The following is a 25,414-nucleotide window of genomic DNA, read 5'->3' on the forward strand; positions in this document are numbered from 1 at the left end:
ACTACGATCTCCCTACTTTCTCCCCCCCCAATCACTGCACCCATTGAATCAGGAGGCAACATCTGTCTCTGACAACCAGATAGTTTGGATTAGGAAAGAAACTATACAGGTCCTTTACTCTGCCACCAAAATGTCTGAGGTTTATGGGATCTGAAGACTTGATCTGCATCAATAAAAGAACCTTGGGGGTTACAGTAAACGCATACAGGCTAAGCATAACAATTGGTAGGGAACAGCAGTCGGCACCTCTGCTGCTTAGTACTGAACATCCTTAAAATTGGCCCAAACTGGTAAATAGTTCAGCATCGGTGAGTGTAAAAAGGCAAATAAAAAAATGTGGTAAAGGTGGCTATAAAACAGGCTAAAATAACTAGAGTTCTACACCCGATGCTAGGGACCGAAAGGGAATCCTGACTCTGAATCATCGGTGATAGCAAACAATTACAAATATTTAGCTATGTTCTATAGCAGGTGTTTAATAGCTTTACTTATAGCCGAGTTGTAATATGATCTTCCTGCCCATCTTTCCACTGGTTTATAAGCAAGTCACAGGTCTCTCCCCAGGAGTCAAACACATCCTCGGTGGAGTCTATAAGTTTGGAATTAGAGGAACAAATATTGGAAGCACAGTGAAGAGAGCTGGTACAAACCATAGGACATTCCTTGCTCTGTCCAGTAAGTCTCATGTTCCCACTGTAGTCCACCTCATTGAGGTTAATTTCACTTTTGGAACAGTTCTCTTCTCTCTCTTTATCGATCTGAGAATATTTAATGTCTTGCCACATGTAATGCGGCTGAATAACTCCATCTGAAATAGTGTACATAGGCTCTGAATTTGGCTCAGGCACATGTCCATTCATCTTCGAGAAGAGGAGACCCAGTCTTTTGAAAGACTCTTTCTTGGAGCTCGAAAGTCTCTGAACCCTATTCCCGTTTCGGACGAAAGAGCGCTTATTTATTCCGTTGCTTTTTGGTTTCTCTTCCACAATTTCGATCCCAGACATAGTTTTAATCAGAGCTGACACATTGAAATCTTTTTTCTTGTTGTCTATATTGAAAGAAACACTCTTGGCTTTAGCTTTTTCTCCAGCACCATCCTCGTTGGTTTCATCCTTTTGGGAGACCTCTGTGCTGCTAGTAGAGTAACTTCTCCTCTGGGGTTTCCTGTTTCCCAAGAGGTCAAGAACTTCATAGCGAAAGCTAGATATGTCCTGCTTTAATTCCTAAGGCAAGAGGGAAAATGAGTTACACTCAGAAGCTTCATCTGTGACATGAAAGAATGATTGTATTCCCCTGAGAGGAGTGTTCAAAGTTATGCAAATGTCTGATACCAAATCACTATGTACAAGAATACCAGATAAATCTTTCATTATTCAGCGGCTGAAGGAACATTTTAGTAATTCTGTGCCTAGAGAGAGAGCCTCTCTAGATCTCTATGTCTCTAACAGCCATTAGGCCAGCCCTCTTGACACCAAGAAAAAAAAAGGAATAATTGTTTTTTAAAAACCTAATGAAGATGTTCACGCAAGGGGTGAATGGGGGCGGGAGGGGGCTCTGCTGAAATTTACAAGCATTAATGTGACTCTGTCTTAGTTGATGGGCCCCACATTTAACTTGGGTGACAAACGTTTCCCTCTTTGGGGCTGACTCCCCCAGAAACTCAAGCATACTAAGGAAAAGATATAGCTCATCTGTCACACACACACACTGTGATGTTTAATCTGTTGATTGCCATCTAAGGGCTGGTCTACACTGGGGGGGGAGTGGATCGATCTAAGATACGCAACTTCAGCTACGCGAAGTATCTTAGTTCGACTTACATGGCCGTCCTCACGGTGGCAAGTCCATCGCCATGGCTCCCCCATCGACTCCACTTACTCCTCCCACTGAGGTGGAGTACAGGCGTCGATTCGGTGATCGATTTATCGCGTCTAGATGAGACGCGATAAATCGATCCCCAATAGATCGATTACTATCCGCCGATCCGGCGGATAGCGTAGACGTGGCCTAAGTCTGTCTCTTCATGGCTGCCTTTGATTGGCCTGAGACCTTGCATAATCATATTCCTTGCCACTGGTGTTATTGTTCATACACACAATCTTTGGACTTATCTAGACTAGCATTTAAAAGAGTGATGTTAAATGAAATTAGCTCAATCTGATTAACACCTTCTAAAATCCTAGTCCAGACAAACCGATTGCACTTTAGAACATGCTAAACTGCTAAAGCCTAGAGGGAACCAGAGGGGGACGGGGACCTTGCCTGCTCACAAGAATGCACATAGACATACATGTCACAGGTATGCTCAGAACAAATAATACTGGATAATCCTTTCATCAGTAGGTCTCAAAGTGCTTTACAAAGGAGGTAGCATCACTGAGGCCTGGTCTATACTACCCGCCTGAATCGGCGGGTAGAAATCGACCTCTCGGGGATCGATTTATCGCGTCCCGTCGGGACGCGACAATCGATCCCCGAATCGGCGCTCTAACTCCACCAGCGGAGGTGGTAGTAAGCGCCGCCGACAAAAAGCGGCAGAAGTCGATTTTGCCGCCGTCCTCACAACGGGGTAAGTCGGCTGTAATACGTCGAATTCAGCTACGCTATTCACGTAGCTGAATTTGCGTATCTTAAATCGACTCCCCGCTGTAGTGTAGATGTACCCTGAGTGTAGCAAAAGGAATTGTTATGAGAGGCAACTGTATTACAGAATAATGGATTACCTTAAAATTTTCTTCAGTTAATCCCTCGTTGGTTTTGGAATTTCGTATCATTGCTGCAACATATCTTTTCACTAGATTTCTGATCACTTCCTGAAACATAAAAGAACATGAATGATTCAGCTACCTACTTATTGAGGCCAAACGGGGCAGTCTCATTGTGTTTTCACTATCTGTGACGTCTCTGTCCCACTGTTTGTGGAGTCACAGACCTGCCTTTGGTGTTGAAAAATGGGACATGTTCTTTCAAACATAATGAAGCATTATACAGAGTTATAAGTCTTGCATCTTGAAAGCTCAGCAGTTAAGCATAATAAGTCAAAGTCCTGTACTTGCGTTGTGTGTATGTAACAATGCTTGTGTGAGAAGAGATTTCATGCCTCAGCCTTCTTAATTCGACACATGATTTCAAGCCACTTAACTTCTCTGCCTTGCTTTCCCCATTTGTAATATGAGGATAATTACCCACATCGCGGGGATAATATGAGTCTTAATTGGTTAAAGAATGTCAAGTGCTTTTAAAATTACAGTACAAGTCTCATATATATGCCAGGTATTATGGAACTGTTAAATATGTCACTTGGAGATTTGTTTTTCCCACACTCATGAGTCATGGACATCTCCATAGCTAAACAAATACATTTACTGAAGAACAGCCAAAACTTGCTAGATTCATTTAGAGCCACATTAGTCCACATGGATATAAACTGGGGTCCCATTGAAGTACATGGGAACCACGGACATCTATCCAAGGGTATAGTCTATCCTGAGGGTGATCAGTCTAACATATGTTAACGGCTCCATCCTGCGAGGCTCCCAGACCTTGAGCACCTATTACTGGTACTGGGATCTGAGGATGCTCTCCACTTTATAGGATAAGCTCTTAGTGACTTGCCCCAGGTCTCTGACTCCTTCTGTGGTCCTGGGCTATTCAATTCAGACTGAATTTTTGGTGGGAAGAGATCCATTTGTGCAAATAAAAGTATGTGCCCATTTGCCCCCGCCTTTGTGCATGTCATTGCTATAATTACATAAGCAAATTGTTTTTTAGCCACTGTAGATGTGTTCACAAACACAGGTGTGCAATTGAACACACATTTTTCAGCATGTCAGTAGGCCTCTTCCCACTCCAAATGTTGCCCTCAACCTCTCTGTGCCTGTAAGTGGGGAGAGTAAATCTAGGATGCATGTCCCTCAGGCAGATTGTCAAGGTGAATTATTTAGGGCAGGATGTTCAAAGGAAGCCTTAACTCCAGGGGCATCTTTGAAAATCCTCTTTGTCAACAGCCCGGTGAAGTCAAAAAGCTCCGAGAACTACATTTTCAAGAATGACCGTGGATGCCTTGACTTTGTGGTGCCCAGCTTCAGACAGATAAGAGAGGCCTGAGTTTCAGAAAAGTACCAAGCGCCTGTTCTCTGAAAACAAAGCCCCTTTAAGGTGTCTCAATTTTAGACACCTAAAAAGTGAAGCACCCAAAAGCATGAGTCACTTGTGAAAATTTGGCCCGATGTACTATGTAACATCATTCAGAGGATTTATTATTATTATTGTTTTTCCTTCCAGAATACTGGTATAATGCATTCAATTGGGTTCAAGCAGCTGGTATTGTAAATACACGTTCATCCCGTTATATGTTGAATCTGATGAATTCTTGAACCCAGGCAGGCTAAGAATAAATAGAAGCTACAAAAGTCTTTGCAGTAGAAGAAAACATTCCTCTCATCTGAGCCTTCCTCAGTCGTAAAAAGACCCCGATTGCTCCTTATTTGTGATGAGTCTCTGAATTCGTTGCAAAAATAAGGCTAAGCTTTTTGACTTTTTAAAGCAGCAATTTTGATGAGGATTTCACTTCACCGCGTGACCAGGCATGAAATCTTGGCTCCACTGAAGTCAATGGGAATTTCACCCAGCTTTTGCACTGTATTTGAAAAGGTGAAAGGCCACAAGTGAGTCGCTGACCTGAGCCGCACAGACCGTTTGAAAGAAGCCATGCATATTTTATTCCACAATGAGCCGAAACCTCTTAGCGCTTGTACACGTGTCAAAATACATTACAGCACTTCGCAGCCAGCAAGGTGTCACGAATCAAGCACGAGCAAGAAATAGGCAATAAATGACTTAATGCACTGGAGGCTTTACCTGGTAATGTTGATTCTGAATCAGGTTGTCAGCATGCCGTTCCTGCAATTAAATAGGAACATGTATATTACATGGGCATCAGTCACATCTCCCACGGGCTCTTTGGAAACTGGCACAGCAGTAGCCCACTACTAAAAGCAAAGGGATACTGGAATCTGTGAGCCTGAATTAATAACTAATACTCTGGGCAAATGAAATACTAAAATATAAGGCTTCTTACTGTGAATGTTTTTAGGTTTTCATGCCTCTTCTGTTCATCCTCAGAGTCCATGTCTGGGCATAGTTGATTGTGGATCCACTTGCAAAGGTACCAGATTGACTTGGGACTTGGAATAATATTAAATGGAGGTGGCAGAGTGCCACCTTCATCAAAGTAACTCATCCACAGCTTTGTCCGTGCAAACTTCCACTCAATATCCGCGTGGTCCTGGGAAAGATGGAAACAAAATGTTACTAGCTTCGGGCAAGCTGCATTAGAGGGCACATTGACAACCACTGGATATGTATCAGCTTAAAGGTTGAGTCCTGCGAGAAGATATCTGTATTAATTCACATGTACTGAAGGGGATCTCACATGATGAATGAGAGACGAATTCAGTTCCTCTATAGCCCTGGTCCGTGTAAATACAAAATTGGTATGAAATGTAGCACAATACTGAGAAATGCAGCAACACCAACATTTAGTGAAAAGTGTTCCCCTTTGACCCAGTGTCAAAACCTGGGTTCGTCATTTAAGATTTGTCCTGCCACTATTAATGGTTTCATTGACACCTAAAGCTGAGCAAGGAAAACCATTCCTTAGGCTGAGCTAGCACCAGTGAAGTCATCCACTATGAGAGGAGAAAAAAGAACTTTTCAACTCTTCTTTTCAAATATCATTGTTTTTCCTTTCCTAGTCTGCAGATGTATAGAGACACTTCTCTGGGAAAGGATCTTAAACAGTTGTTGTGTTTTGTTTTTAAAGCTACTCTTATTTTAGCTCTTATAAATTTTAGATACAATAAAATCAATCTTGATGAAAAGGATACATTTTATTGTGCACTAGAGTCTGCATCATACTTATGCAAGGTTAAAAACACAATTAGATGTATTTTGCCTATTTTTCCATTTTCATCCTCATTGGAATAGTTCATATGTATCTAGTGCATTGCATCCAAAGACCTCAAAGCGCTCCACAAAAGATGGGTAAGTTATTAGCCCCATTTTCCTGCTGCACAGAGAGGTGACCTGACTGGCCCAAGGTCACAATCAAGAATGAGGGCCTACTTTGCTGGGTACTGTATTAACACGTAACACAAAAATGATTCCTGAGCCAAAGAGCTTAAAATCTAAATCTGTAAAATGTCTATCCATAAAAGGGGTTTGGAAGCATTGTTTCCTGTCTATGGTAACAAATCTCACATTATCTGCGGAGAGACACATCTGACTTGAGCCAGGATTTATAGACACCCTCCAGCTTTTCAAACCGGATCATGTGCTATGTCTTTTGTACTTTAATTTAAAAAGTGTCACTGTTTCATATGCTATGTAGAAATCATACTACTGGGCACAAAAGGAAGAAGATTGCTTGAGTCCTTCACTCAGAACAGTACTCCACACAGCTTACAACGTGACTCTGAATTGCAATGGTGAGGATGTACATTATGTATTGTTATCCACACAAGGTACAGCACTGGGCTGAGAGCTGTGACACTGAAGCTGTTTGGCTGTTTAGCATTTATGTTAACACTACCTCACATCAGATGACAATATGGCCTGATTCACACTGCGCTGGAGGGGGCAGCCATGGAATTTTCTGCTTGTGCAGCCATTTCCATGAAAGGTGGCGTCTGCAAACCCATCGGACTGGGATGCTGGTCCCCAGAGCTGAACACTGGAGGAAAAGTGTAGGGTGAGGTGATGTGATTGGTTGCATGTGAGCATGTTTGTACTAAGCATTCACAAACTACAGCACAGCACTGATGATGGCTAAGGTTCCACCTACACTATGAAAATGGGCACACTGAGTTCTTGGCTACATGGCCTTGTCCTGACTTGGTTAAAATACAACCAGGTCTTGCCAGTTGAGATGGAACAGAACCATGTTTTGATCCCGTATCCACATCATGCTACAGCTCTGGATTTCAACAGGGCTGCAGCATAAGTCAGGAACACGTTCAGTTCAGCCCACACAGGAAGCATGTCAGATCAGCACCACACTGTAGCAGGGGCGTTGAGACCATTGAACCAAACTGCAAACCCCGTATATGATGGAAACCACTTCAAGCCGCAGCACCCCTATTTCCAGCACCTATGCACTGTAGCCAGGTTTTCCGCACTGATAGCTTTCTAAACATAGGTGGGATCATAGAAGCGGTTTGCCTTGCCCTTTGGCCTATGTTACATTTTGGCCAGATCCTCTGGATGGGCATAACAATAAGTAGCACCAAAAGGCATTAAAAGAAACAGCATCTTAACTTAACAGACAAGCTGGAGCCGAGATATATGCAGCCGCATGAAAGCTTTGTAGGCAGCCTTCTCCCAGGGAATCTACTGGAGCTGTGCAGGAGGGTTGCCAGAAAGTAACCAGACCCACAGAACCCTGGCTACTACAATAGCCAACAAAGATTTCTCTTCCTCATTGGCCAGAAGGGCTGTACTATCCGGAATACAGAGATGCTAGGAACTGCAGCCTGAGCGATGCTAATACTTTTAAATGGCCTCCGTTTACTGGGGAAATAAACTTTGCACTGTATGGTGATGAATTTTAAATGCAAGACAAATTTTTGGAAAGGAAAGGTGGGAGAGAATCCTTTTCCCCGGCGCACGTCTGTGTGTGCATAAGTGCACAGACATTCACAGTATCACAGCTCCACTTCCTGCACTTTGCAACATTTTGTTATATGTTTACAAAACTTTCATGCTGATACCTAATCCCCCCAGCAAAACTCAGCGCAAGGCCGAACGTACTAAACACTTACATGTCTAAAATCATCCCAAGTGCTCTTTTATTAGCCTTTTTATCCATGTGGCTGATCCCAGGTATTTTAGTAAATATAGCAATGTGGTAAAGAGCTAGCAAGTCTTTATTTATTATTGGAAACTGCTTTGCCTAGTGTTATATTTTAGGCCAGACACTGAAATGTTTGTTATTTCACAGAGCAGGCACATGGACGGAGTTGAAATCCATGAAAATTGCTGTTTTCCTGTGGACTAGAAGAGACCAAAGTTGATATGTTGTTGCAAGTACTATTCTAATTTGCCTCTATGTGTTTCTAGCTCAGAGACAGGAATGGGAAAAGAGACTAGCTTCAGAGATACTAGAGAGAAGGCTGTCAGAAACTGCTGATCAGCTTGTGTCCTGTAACAGGAGATTTGATAGCCCTTGTATAGATTGCCCTACTTTGTGTCATTGCAATTTCTATTCTTATTCATGTGTCTAATTTTCTTTAATGTCACTAAGTTATTTGTTTCAATAATGTTCTGCAGTTGCAAGTTGCACAGGTTAGTCATATGTTGAACAGAGAAGTATTTCTTGATTCACAAACCCAAGTCTCTTTTGCTACAGCTTCTGGTTCTTCCCTTGTGCTACTTTCTTGCTCTTTGTGGGTCACTCTAATCTTCTGGCCACTGGTGCATCAGCATTTAAAATAAACACAAGAATGGCTAGCAGATGGGATTGTTCTGCATTTTTCTTTCCATTTTTAATGGTTTTCTGTATATTTTGAGTATGACCTTTGAATCTGTATGTAGCTTAGTGTTCAAACCTCCTCCAGGGATTGGCAGAGAGCTCTCTCTCTCTCTCTCTCTCTCTCACACACACACACACACACAAGATCACAATTGCCCACTCTGGCTTGCAAGGTCTGATAGGGTAGCAGGGCTTGGCCAGCTGTGGTGAATTGGTGGTACCTAATTTCCTCCAGCATGTTATAAGAAGTCTGAATGCTGGCTGGAGGACCTAGTTGATAGTGGGAGATAAGTGGTTGTTGCAGGGAAGAGTTATTAGGAAGGAGGCAAACAGCTAGTTTTTTGTTGTTGTTTTGTTCGGGGTGGGGGGTTTTAACCAAAATGACATTTTGTCTGAATTAAGCCTTTTTGATTTCTCCATTTCAGACCAGAATAGGGCCCAGGGTGTGTGTGGGTGTATGTGTGCAGAGTGTGGTGTGGGTGTGGGTGTAAAGTTTTGGGGTAATTTTGTGTGGCCCCTGTAAAACTAAATGCGCCCATCTCTTGGGCTGGGAGAACCCTGGTCCCAAATCCATTTAAGCTTCACCTGATTTGTCACACACATGCAACTCTAGTATGATTTCTTTTAAAAAGACAAACAACTTGCTAAAATCTAACCCAGATTACCCAATCTTGTCCTCATTTGCTGCTGTGAATTCCCCGGAGATTCCAAATCAAGCTTGTTTCAGTTATTTGCACAGCTGTTTTGAGAACCAGAATGATAAGGGCAAAGCTATTTTGGTGGTAGTTTTATACTGGGACTGTGCAATGGAAAGGCTATTTATTTTACTGAGAGCATTTGTGTGTGCCAGGCAACTACCCTTTCCATATTCGAATCCCTCCTTAGAACACAGGTCAGAGGCAAAGTTGTTCAGTGATCACCCACCAGAAAGCAAAGTACTTTTTAAAAAACTATCTGTTCTGCTTTGAGTTTTGTGCTTCACTGATCACTCAGTGCATTATAGGCCAAACTCATTCCTTCAGCGCACTGAAGTTAGTGCAGCTATCCCAGGGATGAATATGGCCCTATGTATTTGACTTTGTGATCAGCTCAGTCTTGAGTGTAAGTTCCTCAGGGAAGGGACCGTAGCTTTCTCTGTGTTGTACAGGGCTCAGACCACAATTGGCATTTAATAAGTAAGAAAAACCCCTAATAAAGCAAGTTGATAGCATTTCTTTGAGACATGTGTTTATGTGAGGGAGAAGGGTGCTGCCGTTTCAGAGAGGAATATTAAAAGAGAGCAACTTGGATAAAATGTCACTCTCTGTAGCATCAGTCATATTCCAGGTATCTCAACATACCATCCAGAGCAATTCACTTAGTAGTGACAGCAGACAACAGGAGTATTCTGTACTTCGCACTGACAGCTCATCTAGGCTTTGGCATTGTCACCACTTCTACTGAGAGAGAGAGGGGGGAGGTTCGCCAAGATATGAAGCTTATCCGCTAACTTTCACCACAGCCAGGCAGAGCAGAGAACTGACCTTGGGGGGGCCACGTTCAGCAGGCACAACTCCAGTGGAGGTGCTGCACCTCCCCCACCTTGTATTGCAATGTCAGCCTGGGCTAGGAGCTCAGGTCTTGCTGGGACCCATGCCACTCGCACCCCCATGTGGACATCCTACTCACTGAGCTGGGCGGACTCTGATTCCCAGCTCATTTGTCATTTTTAGATGATTGTTTTTTCCATCCGCTAGTTCCACATGTGCTCTGCAACATGCCCTTGTTGCCATAGCAATTCTGTATTCATATCAAGATTAGATTTCACTGCCCTTTCTGCGGGCCACGTCCGTGCCACTTATCCCGTCCTCCCTCCAGGTCATCACTCGCTGTTGTAGCCTTAGCACATTTTAGCTCTTCTGGCTGAGTCAAAACCGCTTAGCCCAGTCAGTCCCCCAAACCGCAGGGCATGGCACACAGATATTTTTTTTCTTCCAAAGAAATGTTATCAGGATCCACTGCAATGAGGCTACACGGTAGTGTCTGCACAATCCTTTGGCAAATCCCTGCCAGTTAAAGGGGTAATTAATCTTGTCTAGAGATCCCCATGTGGAATTGCCGCGGCCATCTTATTTTGATGGCCACGAGGATTTTCTAATTCAATAGCAGTGCTGTATTCGCAGATGTGCCAGATCTGAAATAATTACCTACTACACTAATTATCCAGCATAATTCAAGCACTAATCTCAAGCTTTATCGCTGGGTAGAAAACCTGTTATTTACATTTTTTTAAATGTTTTATAAAGATTCCCATTACCATCTCCCCTTCTCCCCTCCCTTCCCCCCAGCCACATGGTTTGAATCATGCTTTACCAAATAATTGGCCAGATCCTTAGCTGGTATAAATTTAGCATAGATCCATCAATGGAAGTCTGTCTTATCTAGCTCTCTTAAGTGGCCCCATTAACACGCTATCTGAGCACCTCACAATCTTTAAGGTATTTATCATCACAATTCTTCTGATAGGTAGGAAAGTGCTTTTAGTTCCATTTTACAGATGAGGCCCAGATCCACAAAGGCATCGAAACCCCAGACTTGGTTACCTAAGTCCCAGTTTTGGCTCCACTGCAATCCACAAAATTCCCACTAAACCAGGGGTCGGCAACCTTTCAGAAGTGGTGTGCCGAGTCTTCGTTTATTCACTCTCATTTAAGGTTTCGTGTGCCAGTAATACATTTAAACGTTTTTAGAAGGTCTCTTTCTATAAGTCTATAATATATAACTAAACTATTGTTGTATGTAAAGTAAATAAGGTTTTTAAAATGTTTAAGAAGCTTCATTTAAAATTAAATTAAAATGCAGAGCCCCCCAGACTGGTGGCCAGGACCCAGGCAGTGTGAGAGCCACTGAAAATCAGCTTGCGTGCCGCCTTCGGCACATGTGCCATAGGTTACCTACCCCTGCACTAAACCCTATAGGCGCTTACTCACTTGGTGCCTATGTTTTCAAGGTAGAAGTTCCCTAGGTGCCTATGTTTCTGCCTCTGGGCTTGTGGACAGCTGCCTCACTCTAGGCATCTCCCACCTAAGCCCGAGGCGGTGGGTTCTCCCATTCGTGGATCACTAAGCAGAGATAGGCACCTAAGTCCAGGCTATAGGGAGGCACCTATCTCAGACATACACCCCCTGTCATTGGCAGCTCCCATTGGCTAGTTTAGGTGGCTCCCCACCTAGCACACTGGCTAACAAAGCTATCTCTCCCCTTTCATTGTATAACGAGACTAGACGCCTAACTCGGGCTTTGTCGATCTCAGCGGTGTTCCTGTGAGTTTCTACGTGCTGCAGTGCTCAGCGTTGCAAGACCGAGGCCCCTTTGTGGATCTGGGCCAGAGAAACCAAGTGACTTGTGCAGGTTTGCCCCAGTTTCCTGAGTCCCAGGCTAGTGGCCTAATCACAGCACCACCTTCCCTCTCAAGTCAATAGAGTGATTTCAAATTTACACCCACTGAAGATCTTGTATCTTAGTACATGAATGGGCTGCTTGTAGGTCAAGTCAGGCTACGTCAGCACATTGTGTCAATACAACCCATCAGCTACAATATCACCCAAAGAGAATACACTCAGCACACGGGCCGTCAAGCACTCCGATATCTTCAAATTTCATTTTACTGTACGTACAATAATGAATCCCCACTAACTTCATCCTCTCCCTGCTAGACTGAGATGCACGAGTGTCTTTGCTCCCATTTTTATGACAAGGGGAAGAAAATGTGTTCCAAGAACACCCACCTTTCTGCAGAAAAGGGGAGAGATCGTTATCAATCTAGCCTCTTCCTGTTCGGCCCCAAAAAGGCTCTGTGTGCTGTTCCCATTATGTTGTTACGCAACAGCAGCTAGTGGGCTAAGTTGGAATCAGGCTGCCTGGCAAGGATAGTTTTCTGCTTGTCACAACACCCTTTGCTTGAGTATGTCACAGGGAAGGTGCAAGGTGGCTCCCCCTTCCCACAAGGGCCATTAGCAATTACAATCCCTGCACCCAGAGTGTAGGGGGACTGCTCTCTGCTAGTGCCCCAAGAAGCACCAGACTCCTCAACAGGTCACTGAGATGGTGTGGCATCACACAACCACCAACACAGGCCTGAGTCTAGTACACCCAATCCAGCCCTCAGTTTGGGGGACAGAAATAGCACTCCTCGTGTGTTAAGCTGCCTGGGCATAAAATAAAATGGAAGCCATCTTCAGTATAAGTCCTACATTTGAAGGTACCTAAAATTCTGCCAACGCTTTAGCATGAGTCTAATTGCAGCTTATTATTAACTACAGGTCTGCCTCAGTCACACGTCACTCCCTGGAAAGGCAATTGTTACTATGAACATGTCCATCAATTATAAATATTTATTGCAAGTGCCTTTGGGGATTACAGTGCCACGCACATACTCAGTGCCCAGTAAATAAGAAGAAGAACTAATTATCTTTGTTTCATTGATCAGTCTTTCATAGAAATGGATGTGTCCATTTGGCAAGTCGGCTGATTTTGCCAACTTAAGGGAAGCATTTGGTGTATGTTTGGAAAATGCACACTCCAGCATCTCTGCTATTTATATCTTCCGTGGATAGGATACATTTGGTAATTAAAATCTTTGTTCTAGCTTACACTGCAATACATTCCACAAGGTATTTGGGTTATACACACTAATTACCTCTCATCTCCCAGTAGCATATCTAATGGAAACAATGACAGCTAATGAGGAGGCCTGGGACTATAATATTTGGGGAAAATATAGAACCACGTTCCAGGCTGTCCTTTGTGCTGTTCGATTATTTTGGGCTGACAAGCGAGATGCATGTGGCACAGCTCTTTTCTTTTCCTCACTAACATGCCAACAAGTTCAGTTTTGATTTGAATACCCACATAAATCAGAGCAGTATGAAGGTGATCAAGCCAAATAGCCCCCTGAAAAACACCAGCAGGAAGAAATGCTGGGAACGATATCAACAAAGGCCTTGTTAATCCCGCTTCCCATTGTTTTTCCGATAGCGCAGTCTGAAAAGAGCCTTTTCTGCATACCGGCTAGGCTGATAGCATTACCAACACAAATACGTTACCTCACTACCTACTGCTGTGTCAGATTGAGTCATCCACACTAATCAGCAGCAAACAACTGAAGAGCTGTGGCGATGCATCTAAACGACGCTAACGCTGCTGAATATATTACGTGCATGGTAAAAATGAATCTGCGATGCTTCAGTTCTCCGCGTGCCCCCCCCCCCCCACATAAAACCTTGCCTTTGCTTCTTGTACATAGTATGTTGGATTTGGATCTTAATGATCCAGTGGAGAAGAAAACTGATGCATTTTGCTATTGAGCAGGTGGGACCCAGAAGCAAGGGGGAGATAGAAACCACATTTTTCCACCCTGGATTAAAATATGGATTTCAAACACACCAAAATGTGTGGTGTTTGCATCCTAGGATCCAATTATGGCCTATTATAAAGGCATAAGACATTTTCAAAATTGGGATTCTGGTTTCCAGCACTCTCAAGATTCAAGGGTATTTTGGGTCTCAGGCTTTGGTTCATCTTGTTCTAAAGGTAGTGGCCGTTTGCAATGTTTGGTTCTGGATTCTGATTATGGATAACCCCAAAGTACATTTGAGGTTTTTTGCCATCATCTTCTACAGTCGGTAAATGTTTACTAGTAGATTTCGCACTTCATCAACCAGAAAGGTAGCGATACAGTAACCTCCTTGTAAGCCTAACCCTGGGAGATGTTTTCTCAAATTGCTGGGATTTTCTTGACTCAAAGCAAAGAGATTCGGTATGAGATTTGTTACTCATCCATCTACCTCTTTCCGCTCCTCTCCCAATCCTCCACTGCATTCCATATTCCCTTTTTGATTTTTTATGACTTCATCTCCTCCCCCCATCCTAGCATTCCCATCCCAAATAATAAATAAACAAACAAAATACATAATTAGCAAGAAGCCTGAGTCATTAACCAAACCAAACATATAGTGTTATTGCGGTAACCCATGTGCTATGATTCCCCTCCCCTCCAGTTGTCTATCTTCACTTGCTACAATTTGCTCGTATTTAGGTGGTAAGGTCACTGGGGCAGGACTATATCTCTGGTATATTTTGTAAAGTGCCTAGCACCAATGGGAGCTCAATGCCTGCTTACTGAGGTCCTTACGCACGGATTTAGGTGACTAACTGCAAACTCCTATGTTTGAAAAACGTTAGCCTAAATGCCAGGATCATTTAAAAATACCTCCTTACGTCAAAGGAAAGGAGATTATTATAAATTAATAACTGATCAAATATGTTCTTTTGCTGACCTTTGAGCTGCAGATGTGGCATCGAGCCGTGGGAGTGGGAAAGCCTTTATTTTTCTACAAACTCTGATACTAGGGGGCTATAATGAAAGGGCTGACAGGGCCTTAACTATAGAGTGGCAACAACTTCATGCTGTAATCACATTAATCCAGACCAATATTTTCACCATAGAATTCTGTTTCATTAGACATTCTCCAGCTTGTTTTATCTGGTGGGGTCTATCCTGCTTTACCTTATTAACATTGATTTAGTTGGTAGACTGCAGCTTGTTGAAAAATGAGTCCCTAGAGTTTTGGAATCCTTTAAAAAAAGCCATGTTTCCGAGGGCTCTTAATGCATCTGTTCGTATTGCCTCCTCATCAGCTGGGAATTCCCCCTCTCCCCACATTAAATCCCATTTTATTTCTTTTCCCCAGATAAAGCTCCTTTAATATATATTTTAGGAATATGTTGGAGGGAAAAGAAAGAAAAAAGACAGTAAGAGAAGCAGAGAGAATATTTTCCCTCTACCTTTTGATTATGTTGTTGTTACTCTTTTAACTAAAGGCTCTTTAACGCAGCAGCCTGAGATAATGTTAATTCAGCTTGTCAGGTCTGAATAAAGAACAGGCGAGTACGGCAGGTTGCAACCTCTGTGGTTCCATCTGGATATTTTGACTTCCATCATGTAACTATAAGGAAACTTTGCTGTGCTGTAGTGGGCACAGAGCCACAGACTTGTCATATGGGGCTCTGCCAGGCTGAATGCAACAGGGAAAAGAGAACCCATCAATATTGTACTTGTGAATGTCTCTTTATCAACAAAGCAAACTGGGAGTCATGGGTGGGTTTTGAGCTCATCCCGATCCTTGGCTTGCCATTTAACGCTTTCGTTCCTCTCAAGAAGCCATGAGCTGGGTGGCTAGAATGCTACAAGGGGGTTGGCTTTGAGATAAAAAGCAACTGGAAGGATTTAACTGCCTGGTCCTGCTGAGCCCTCTCAAGGGTATAAGGGTTTACAGGGTTGGGCCCTAGGATGGAAGCGTTCTATTTGCTTATTCTTGCAACAAAAGAAGAATGCAGCATCTGAAGTCAGAGCACATAAACTAGATCCATCTGGAGGCCCGGCAATAGCAGATGAATATTAACAGCGTGATTCAAGTCCACAGGTGATATGTAATTAGGCCAAAGCCAGTGAAAACACAAACAGTTCTACATCTTCAAACGAATATTTTAGCTTGCTAGCAAACCAACAGTTAAACTCCCCTGCACTGCACAGATAGGCTCACAGTCTGATTTTACACACGGCCTCCTGTTGCTGCATTGTGGAAGCACCACACACCTTTGCTGCGCCAACCCTCCCTTCAGTTCCACATGAAGCCTTACAAGGTGTCCCCCACCAAGCCTCAAATACTAGAGATATACTAGTGGGCCCTGTGAATCAGGCAGCTTCTCGCGAGCTTCTTTTCTTACTACTAAGGAAAACAAAGGCTCACCATACAACTTTCCCTACATCTCATGTACAGAGATGGGGCTACAATGCAAACTTGATTATCCCAGTATCGTAGGAGACATTTAATACACGTGGATAACTGGGAGAATTTTCAATGTAGTGAATAGGCATCAGAGGATGTGACCCACTTTTGGATAGCAGAGTAGCAGCTAACTGAGGTTTGGGTAATTGCGATTATGTTGTAGCTAAAAAGATTCCTGGGCTAAAAATGCACTTGTGCACAGAACACAGGAAGTTGGTTTGCAAATTGGAATTACATGCACAATGGTATGTGCATGCACGGATCCCCGAGCTGCATGTGCACACTGGATATTTTGGGTGCCCGGTTTGTGTGTGCACTTTAAACATGTCGGCCTCAGTATCTATAGAGTCTTACCATCATAGTCCTTCCTGAGGCCTAAGTCCACAAACTGTGTCAATTCCACTTTCTACATTATTGTGCATAATTATTAGCACAGCATCATAACGGAATACACCACTCAACAAGGACAAAGTTACATGGTCTTTGCCCAGGGGATCTTACCATCTAAATAAAATTAATGCAAAATAAAATTGGGGGACACATAATGATAAAAAAGAGACTGATAATTCATTTGCAGAGCAAAGCTAAAGGAGAGGTGTACACATCCCCCTTTAAAACTCAGTTGCTTTGCTACTAGGCACATATGCAGCTTCGAGAAACACCTGTCCAAATCCGCATGTACAAGAAGAGCATAACTTCATTTCCTGCTCTACTTCAAGGTACATAAACAAATGCAAGCCTTGATTTGTCCTTGATAACAAAGAATAGGTGGACCCAAAACAAAATCCCAGATCCAAACACTTCTCCACTCTTTGGGGAAGCTTGGATACTGATCTAAATGTTGCAGCTGACCTCACTTCTCTTACGGACCGATTCACAATGTCTAAACACATCCTCATTCGGGGGCAGTTTGGATCCAGATTTAGATCCAAGTTTTGTGGCTTGGACCATCTCCTGAAAAACCCAGGAGAAGAATCAACAAAATTGGCAAGTTTCTGGTCCTCTAGAATGCCAGAAAGAATATCTTGGCTTGAAGTAAAAACCTGGAAGTTCTTGTTATCTATTGCATGGTTATCAATACTAGCATTCAGTTATGCAAACTAGGACATGGAGAATGACATCTCATGTTTTGTGCCATTAACCATGTATTGCCGGAGTCAGAAGGAGTCTTTCCCTTCTCCCCAAAAACAACGTTTCACAATTCCCTAGGTGCATTATGGAGGTTTTACACCTTCCTTAGAAGCATCAAGTGTTTGTCACTATTGGACTTGCTGAATGGGTGGTCTGATTCTATGGGTCTATGAGGTATAATGCATGTCGCATAAATGACTCTCAAGAAATGGGAGGCTGGTTTTATTTTTAGACTTTTCTATGGTTGTTGTTGACAGACTCATAGTGGACATTGAGAAGTATACAACTATCTAAGATGAAAACTGTGGTATCTTGAGAAGTGTCTCATAAAACCTGTTCCCGTACATACACCTGCATTCTTCAGAACCTATCACCCTCAACCCTCTTGGCATGACTCATACAAAACCTCTCTGTGTCATCTTTGGGAGAAGCTGCAATATGAGGCAGGCACACACAGAGAACCGATTTTGAACTAACTTTAAAACTAATAAGCAGGAAGATCAACATGCAAGAAAACTCTCTAACTTGATACATGCCATTATTCATTCTAATACATTCCGAACTCCTTTTCCCTACTCTAAGAAAATGTAAATTGACACAATGCAGCAATATCCACAATGTCTCACAGTCAGAATGATAAACCTAAGCAATATGCAGTGATGTGAGCAGAGAAGGTTAAAGTTTTCATCAAACCTGCAGGTAGCAAACCATTGTGACAAGTGAAATTCTGACACACATTACAGTTGGCAGTAGTTACAATTGTGGCACTGAAGGAGTTAAATTAATGCACAGAACCAGAGGAACAGAAAGCCAGAGAGGTCAGAGGTAGGAGAACTTCTTGTGGGAAATCCACTGCTGTGCTGTGAGCAATGCAATAGGTGGCTGAAAAATCTCTTAAATTTATCTGTGTCTTAATTACTATGCTGTCTGCTGCTGGCAAAGCAAGAAAATTCCATCTAAAATGCTCCTAGATTTGTAGTCAGAATTTCCCGGTAGTGTTAATTTATTTTTAACCACCCATACCAGCTGTCCTTGTTTACTACACATAGACCCTATATTTTTAAGGAGAATATTTGCCATTTTGTCACCCTGTCTCTCCAATAACAATGTCCTAATCCAATGTATTCCAATACAGGGTTTAAAAGTATGTTCCTATTTTTCTGCCCAATGTCCTAATTTGTATTGCTCAAGCATTGGCAGGTACGTTTTTACTAGGTCAGCCAATCTGCTGTCAGTGATACACGTGCATTTGGCTGTGATTTTCAAGTGTAACAGACACTTGAGATGACACAGCCAGTCATTGCAATCCTCATTTTTGTGGGAAATGTTTCTTAAATCTCCTATGACTTGATTATCTCTATGGGGGAATAATCATCTTCCATTTTAGCCTGCAAGATCCCAGAGCACTGTCCCAAATGTATACTGTGTATAGATATTAGCCACCTCTCAAAAGAGTGGTACACAACAGCTGCCTCGCAGAGCACCACAGCACTACACAAAAGGAGGTGAGGGAAAACATCCTACCCTGTGAACAATGCAGGAGTGATTCACAAAGACTGGCTGCAAGAGGCCAGTTGAATTTGGCCTGGGTGCTGGGAAGAACTCTCCAATTCTTGCTAAAATTGCATAGTTTATTAAATAACTATAAATGCTCAACATCCTATTTTATAAAACAGCCAGTAAACCCATGCTGGAGTGTTGGCTCAGTGCCACTGGCTGAATCACCAACACTTCTTCTTACAGATTCCTAGATTTTTCTTGGAGGCTTCCCATCCAAATACTAACCAGCCCAGAACCAGCTTAGCTCAGAAGATCACAGCCCCAGGATTTTCTGAGTGCAGACAAGTGACGGCTTCAGCTATTAAATGTATCTTTGGTCACGTTGCTTTTGCTGTCTGCACAAGGTTAAGATAACTGTTGATATTGCTCCTGTGAGGAACTCCCACAGGATATCACAAAACTCCTAGAATCTGAATCCATCTGGGCCATGATTTCACAAACCATGCTGAATGTTTACCCTTGCAAAATGCATGTGCATCTTTGGTCCCAGAAAAAACTGCATTCCTGTGTATTAATTGGACCTAGCATTACCTATAGAGTTATAGTACACCTTTCACAAGCATCAAGGTGCTTTGCAGAATTACCATCTATACATGCAGAAGGACTCCTTCACTTCAGACGCAACCAAGCGGTGACAATATGAGAAATAACTTATCACATAAACTGACCTCATTACCCACCCTGTTACTTCATGCAACTCATGAATGATGGAGCTACCTGGCCACCCCAGTCTCATGAAGATAAATTTCATTGTCCTTCTACTTGTCATCAAGGCATATTCCTTGTGCATTCATAACTTGATGCTATTTCTGTCACTTCTGGACAGGAATTTAGATGAGGGAACCAATCGTGCGAGACGTACAGTAGTGTTCTGTGCTGCTATATAGAACATTCTGATCCTCAGAAGTTGATGAGGCCCAGAAATGTATTGAAACATAATGAGGTGTTTGGATTTTGTCTGCCTTCTTGTTTGTGAAGTGTAGTGACTCCCATGATCAGATATTGACAATGGTTTGGCAAACTGGAAAAGCATGCGGGCTGTACAGTGAAAAATCAATATCTAAATTTCCACAGGGTGCTCCCCAGGGAACAGACAGTTACTGAAGTCTGAAATAAATTGGTCCAAAAATCATATAATTCTTGCAGCTCAGTAGATTGTGAGTCCCCTTAAGCTGTGCAGAGGTTATGCCATGTGCTTGCCTTACTGTGTCTTCTGCAGTTATTCTATGGCTTCATGTTATGCTTTTTCTAACAACCAAGAACTAAACCCTGTCTCTGGGAGAACTGACTGAAAGCAAGGAAGACCTAGATTCTCCCTCTTCTAGCCTCACCACAAATGCAGATGCAGAGATGAAACACGCAGGGAAAGATTTATCACAGTGATATTATTTGGTCTTTTGCTCCTCAGGTCTGCGAATGCTGCTGAGGCAGCGGCGCACTCACATGTGGGAGGCGGGGAGGGGAAGAACGAGCTGACAGCGTTGCTGAGGGGCTCATTAACAAGTGGTGTGGATGAGCTTTGACTGGAATACTGCCCATTCCATCTCTGGGACGCGGTCATGCTAAGATATACTCCCTCACCCGGTCGTTTTGTCAGGGTTCACTCTTCTGTGGGGACTTGACTGTGACAGAAGGCTTTTCACTGGGGGATGTATAAAATGGACTCCACAACTCTCCAGGTCTCCTGATCCTCATGCAGTGGGCTGCTGTTATCTAATATGCTTTATATCACCAGCAAAGATAGCATTAAGATAAGAAAAGCTGCCCAATTCAGCAGCCAACCCAAAAAGGGGGTTTCTGTGAAGGCGGGTTAAGAAAATGAACCACGATCATAAAACTCAACCAATATTAATTAATAGCAGTTAGGGAACATATTGATTCATCTATAACCCTTAGAAGAGGCAGGGGAAATTTTCTAGCCAGGAGGAATGCTGTAAGCCACCAATGCAGAAATGCCAGCTTTAAGAATTGAGCTCTTTGCAGGTTCAGTTTGTGCTGCGTCGGGACAGCCAGTAGCTGATTATCTCTTGCCTTCCAGGCAAATGTCACTGCACTGTATGGGAATTTCTGTATTACATATTAGGTGACAAGGAAATCATCTACCATCCCCATCCGGTCACTGTCACAAGCTATGGTAGGAAGCGACCATTCCACTCAGCGTCAGCTTGACAAATTTGTCAGTGTGAATAGCTTATCTGAGCCCTTTGTCTGCTGATCTTTCCCAGACAGACATAGATTTTGATGCAAGAGTTCACTATTCATGATTGTTCCATAAACCATTTATACCAACAGTTTTCAGTGTATGGGTTGTTCAAACTGTGCACCTCAGCTAATTGTTATTCCTTATTGATGGTGTCTGCCTGGCTATCTAAATCACGTGGTGGTGTTTCTGGTTTTTGATAGGATGGGCCTTTATGTAAGGGGACTGTTGCCCCTTACTAACATTCAGTGGGGGTGTTTTGGTTGGCTAGCTCCCAGCACTAAAAGGGGAGGGGTCGATGGGAAATCAGGACCCTGAGACTGACAGTCCCCAGGAACAATGGCGAGAGGCCAATGCTCCAGGTCAGCCTGATTGACAGGGCGGGCAGGCTAATCAGCATGACAGGAGGCCAGGGTGGGTCCCGTCCTCTGTGTGAGTTGGAATTGCCTGGGTCAGACTGAGTGGGGACGAGCTAAGGAGGAAGCAGGGGCCCAAGCTGAGCTGGAGAGCAGAACTGTGCCAGATCCAGAGGGGCCAGAGACGCAGCCCAGGGAGAGCAGATCCTGTGCTGGGAGCAGAGACTCAGCCACAGAGTCAGAGACGCAGCCCAGGGAGAGCAGACCCTGTGCTGGGAGCAGAGCTGCAGCCACAGAGCCAGGTGTGGTGAGCAAGTGGGGCCAGCCAAGGGGGGGGACATTGGGCAAAGGGCCCAGCACAGAAAGACACCCCTAGCCAAGGGCCCTTGCAGGCCAGACCGTAACCTGACAGGAAGCTGACGCTAGGAAGAAGGGTCCCACCACTCAAAGCCCGGAGGTGTGTGGCCACCACCATTGCAAGTGTCCAACCCACAGCATCCCTGTAGCACAGCCAGGGCCTGAGAAGGAAATCTGGGACCTACAAGGAACAGACTGCGAGGTGCCCTGATGTCTAGAGACACTGTTTATGATGTTCCCTGTCACAGAGCGGGGTGATGTGTTTTCCTTTAACCTTTCCCATTTTTCCTTGTTCTTTTATTTAGATTAATTGTTAATTAAACAACTTGTATTTGCTTTAAATTGTATGGAATAATCAGTGTGTCAGGGAGGTGCCCAGTGCAGAGAGGGTACCCCGGAGTGGGGACACCCTAGCCCCTGTCGTAGATGACCACAGCAGGGTTGGGGGTTGAGCCCCCCAGGAATCCTGGGCCCAGCCTTGTTGGGGTTACGAGGACTCTGCCAGACAGGAGAGTGGAAGGGGAGCCCTCAGGGGCAGGGAGGCCTCTGGGTAAAGGGAGTGGGAGCGAGGACTCAGATCGTTTCGCTAGCCCACTTCACCGGGGTAGTGCAGAAGCCAGAAAAGTTCCCCACAATAGCGGGACCATTCCCTCGCTTACATTTAAACAGGAGAATAATGAATAGGAAATAACAACAGTGAATAGTAAATACCACGGTTCTCATGACAATCTTTGGTTTTGGCTTTGTGTCATCTACAAGCCTATCTGAAGCCAGGTAAGGAAGAGGACTGGAAAAGCATGTCAATGAGGCAGTCTGGGTTCCCCATATCGCCCCCCAGAATCTGACGGGTCAGCGCTGTTGAGAGAGCACTGAAAGCACTGACACACGCTGAAAACATTTATGCCTTTGTAGTGATCTATTTTCCAAGTGGCTGGCAAGATTAAGGGCCCGAGTCTTTCCATAGGCTTTAATGTGAGTTACATCGCTAGAGCAATGTAGTTCTGTCCTGGTGGCTAGAAGCTGTTTTCAACTTAGCTAGCTAGTTGGGATTGGCATGAAGCTGCCGTTGAGTTTGGAACAGGAAGATGCAAGCAGACAAACAAGGTCCAGACGCTCCTTTGTATACAGGCAGGGATTAAAGTATAGTGAGAGCTCCCTCTCCTTGCCCTGTATTGGGGAAGCACTGCTCCCATACACCTTCCCTCCTCTGGCTGGTAAGGTGAGAACTCACCAGCCAGGGGAGTCTGATGTGGGAGCAGCAGAAGCTGAGGTGAATTTCCTTTTTCTCTTCATCCTCGTCCAGAGTAAATAATGGCATTGATAGAAAGGAGGGTGGGAAGCCCAGCAAGAGATGTGTCAGACCTCTGTGTCACTGGCCAGCTTGGGGGCAAACATTTCTTTCATTTCAGATACTTTTTGACTTTTGTTCCCGTTCCCAGATGATCCAACACTGCATCACCCCATAATGTCAAACTCCATGATGACAGCAGCCAAAATTGTCACACACACCCCCCCCGTCAATACCCCCGAATCTAACCTAATTTAAACACTGTGTACACAAGATTTAGGCTCCCTTCAGGCTTATTTACTTAAGGGACTTAATAAAATATAGAATGATGCCTTCCCAGGATCACAGACTGAGGCGTTCTTTTTCCTCTCAACCTGCAGTGCCTAACTCCTCCTGCTCAAATATCAAATGTCATTCAGAGTCCAGTTTTCATAACATTGACAATGTGTCCCCAGTTCTGCCTTTGGGTGTTCAAACGGGCCCTTCGGTCCTTCAAATGAGGGTATGGTTTTAAAGACCAATTTGAACACTCAAATGGAGAATTGGTCAAGTTTGAAAGTGGACCCACAATGCCAGACATAACTGAGCTCAGATCCTGCGTTCAGTATGGGCATTATCCTAGACTCAGTGACTTCAGCATTGCAGGATTAGGCAATTACAGGATTGGTTTGCAGTTCAGTTGAGAATTAACTGATTTCAGTTGGTCCATTTTGGAATCAAAAGTTACAGAGGTGGCTCGTTGCACGTATGAGGAAAGAGGGTTTGGATAATGATAGGACTGAGTAGAAAAGACACCAGAAAACATTTAAAAATGAACAAAAAGCGGGGGAAAAAACAAACCCTTTAAAATAAAACCACCCAGTTGCATTGGGTTTCCTGTGTGCTCTAAAGTAAGTAAGTAAGCTGTTAATGGCAAGGTGATTAATACTCCTGATGGCAGAGTTTAAGAAAAGATAGGACAGTTAATAGCTGATAACCTCTACATTCAAGAAGCATTACAGTCTAGCAAAGCATCATCCATGAGCACAGTCTAGTGACTGGAAACTCCACCACACCGGCTGTGGAGTTGTTGAGGAAATAGCCCCAACCATCCTGGAAGAAACCATGGGACACAAATGCTGCATGTAAAGCAGATAGAGCTTGCAGAGAAAATCGGAACGGAAGATGGAGGGACAACTTACAGCGATGAGCTGGTAGGAGTTGTTCATCATGGCTATGAGCATGTTCAGCAGCACGACCAGGGAGATGACATTGTACGTTCCGAACATGGTGGCCCCGACAAATTCCGTGAACTCATGCCTAGCCTTCACGTTGGTGACGTAGAGATTCAACAGACCAAACACGGACCAGAAGAGCGACTGGAGGGTCTCAAAAAGTCTGCAAAAGACAAACTGCACTTTACTACTTAGGTCTGGGGGGACAAGAAAAACAACTGGGTCTCTCTGAGCCGTGTCTGTGATGAGGGTGAGTACAATGGTGCACTGCAGCATAGGGCTTTCTGCACCATAGCCATGGTGAGGGTGGGGATTGCCACGAGGAAAATGGTGCACTGCACCATAGGGCTCTATGCACCCTACCCATGGGGAGGGCAGGCTGTGGTGCACTGCACCATAGGGCTCTATGCACACTGGCCATGGGGAGGATGTCAAGTTGCACTGCACCACTGGAGCCATTCAGCCTTCAGTGCACATGGGCAGGCTGCATCCCTGCATTCACACTGAGATGCGTGTGCTGAAGAGCAGAGCCTATTTCTTCCTTTGTGGAGGGTCAGTATGTGCTTCCCCCTTGCAGGCTACAGTCCATCAGCCAGTGCAGGAGGGAGCTGCACCCTGGCCCACAGTGTTCTCGGCCCTGTTTGGCGTTTCAGTGGCACTATGACCTCCCCTGTCCTTGTGCTTGGGGGGTGCAATGACTAGGGCCATCACTGCCCCTGACAGGTGCACAAAGAGATTCCCCTACACACACAGAGGGACAGACATGATCGGGCCCCTCTTGTTAAAAATTTCCATGCCACAATATAGATAATCTTTTCCATTCCCACAGTGTCTCCATCATGAAGAGCACTACATGCTCAGGCAACGCTTCAGTCACCCCTGAAGTGCAGCATAGGAACATTATGACAGCACACAGCCCTACTGCATCACAGGAGAGGAGGGAAATATC

The 25,414-nt window shown here is 44.1% G+C and overlaps 1 protein-coding gene across 1 annotated transcript in view; it reads right to left on the minus strand.

Annotated features, from left to right (window-relative positions):
* The window catches only part of TRPC5 (transient receptor potential cation channel subfamily C member 5), a 135,777-nt gene continuing 110,363 nt past the window's right edge, over positions 1-25,414 (minus strand). Inside the window, exons 7-11 of the mRNA XM_034782691.1 lie at positions 24,433-24,628; positions 5,081-5,287; positions 4,861-4,902; positions 2,724-2,813; positions 1-1,223 (exon numbers count right to left, since the gene is read on the minus strand). Of these exons, the coding sequence (XP_034638582.1) occupies positions 489-1,223; positions 2,724-2,813; positions 4,861-4,902; positions 5,081-5,287; positions 24,433-24,628 (1,270 nt within the window). The 3' untranslated portion in view covers positions 1-488. The remainder of the gene's footprint in view (positions 1,224-2,723; positions 2,814-4,860; positions 4,903-5,080; positions 5,288-24,432; positions 24,629-25,414) is intronic.

This window comes from Trachemys scripta, chromosome 9, assembly GCF_013100865.1.
Source record: "Trachemys scripta elegans isolate TJP31775 chromosome 9, CAS_Tse_1.0, whole genome shotgun sequence".
Lineage (NCBI taxonomy): Eukaryota > Metazoa > Chordata > Testudines > Emydidae > Trachemys > Trachemys scripta.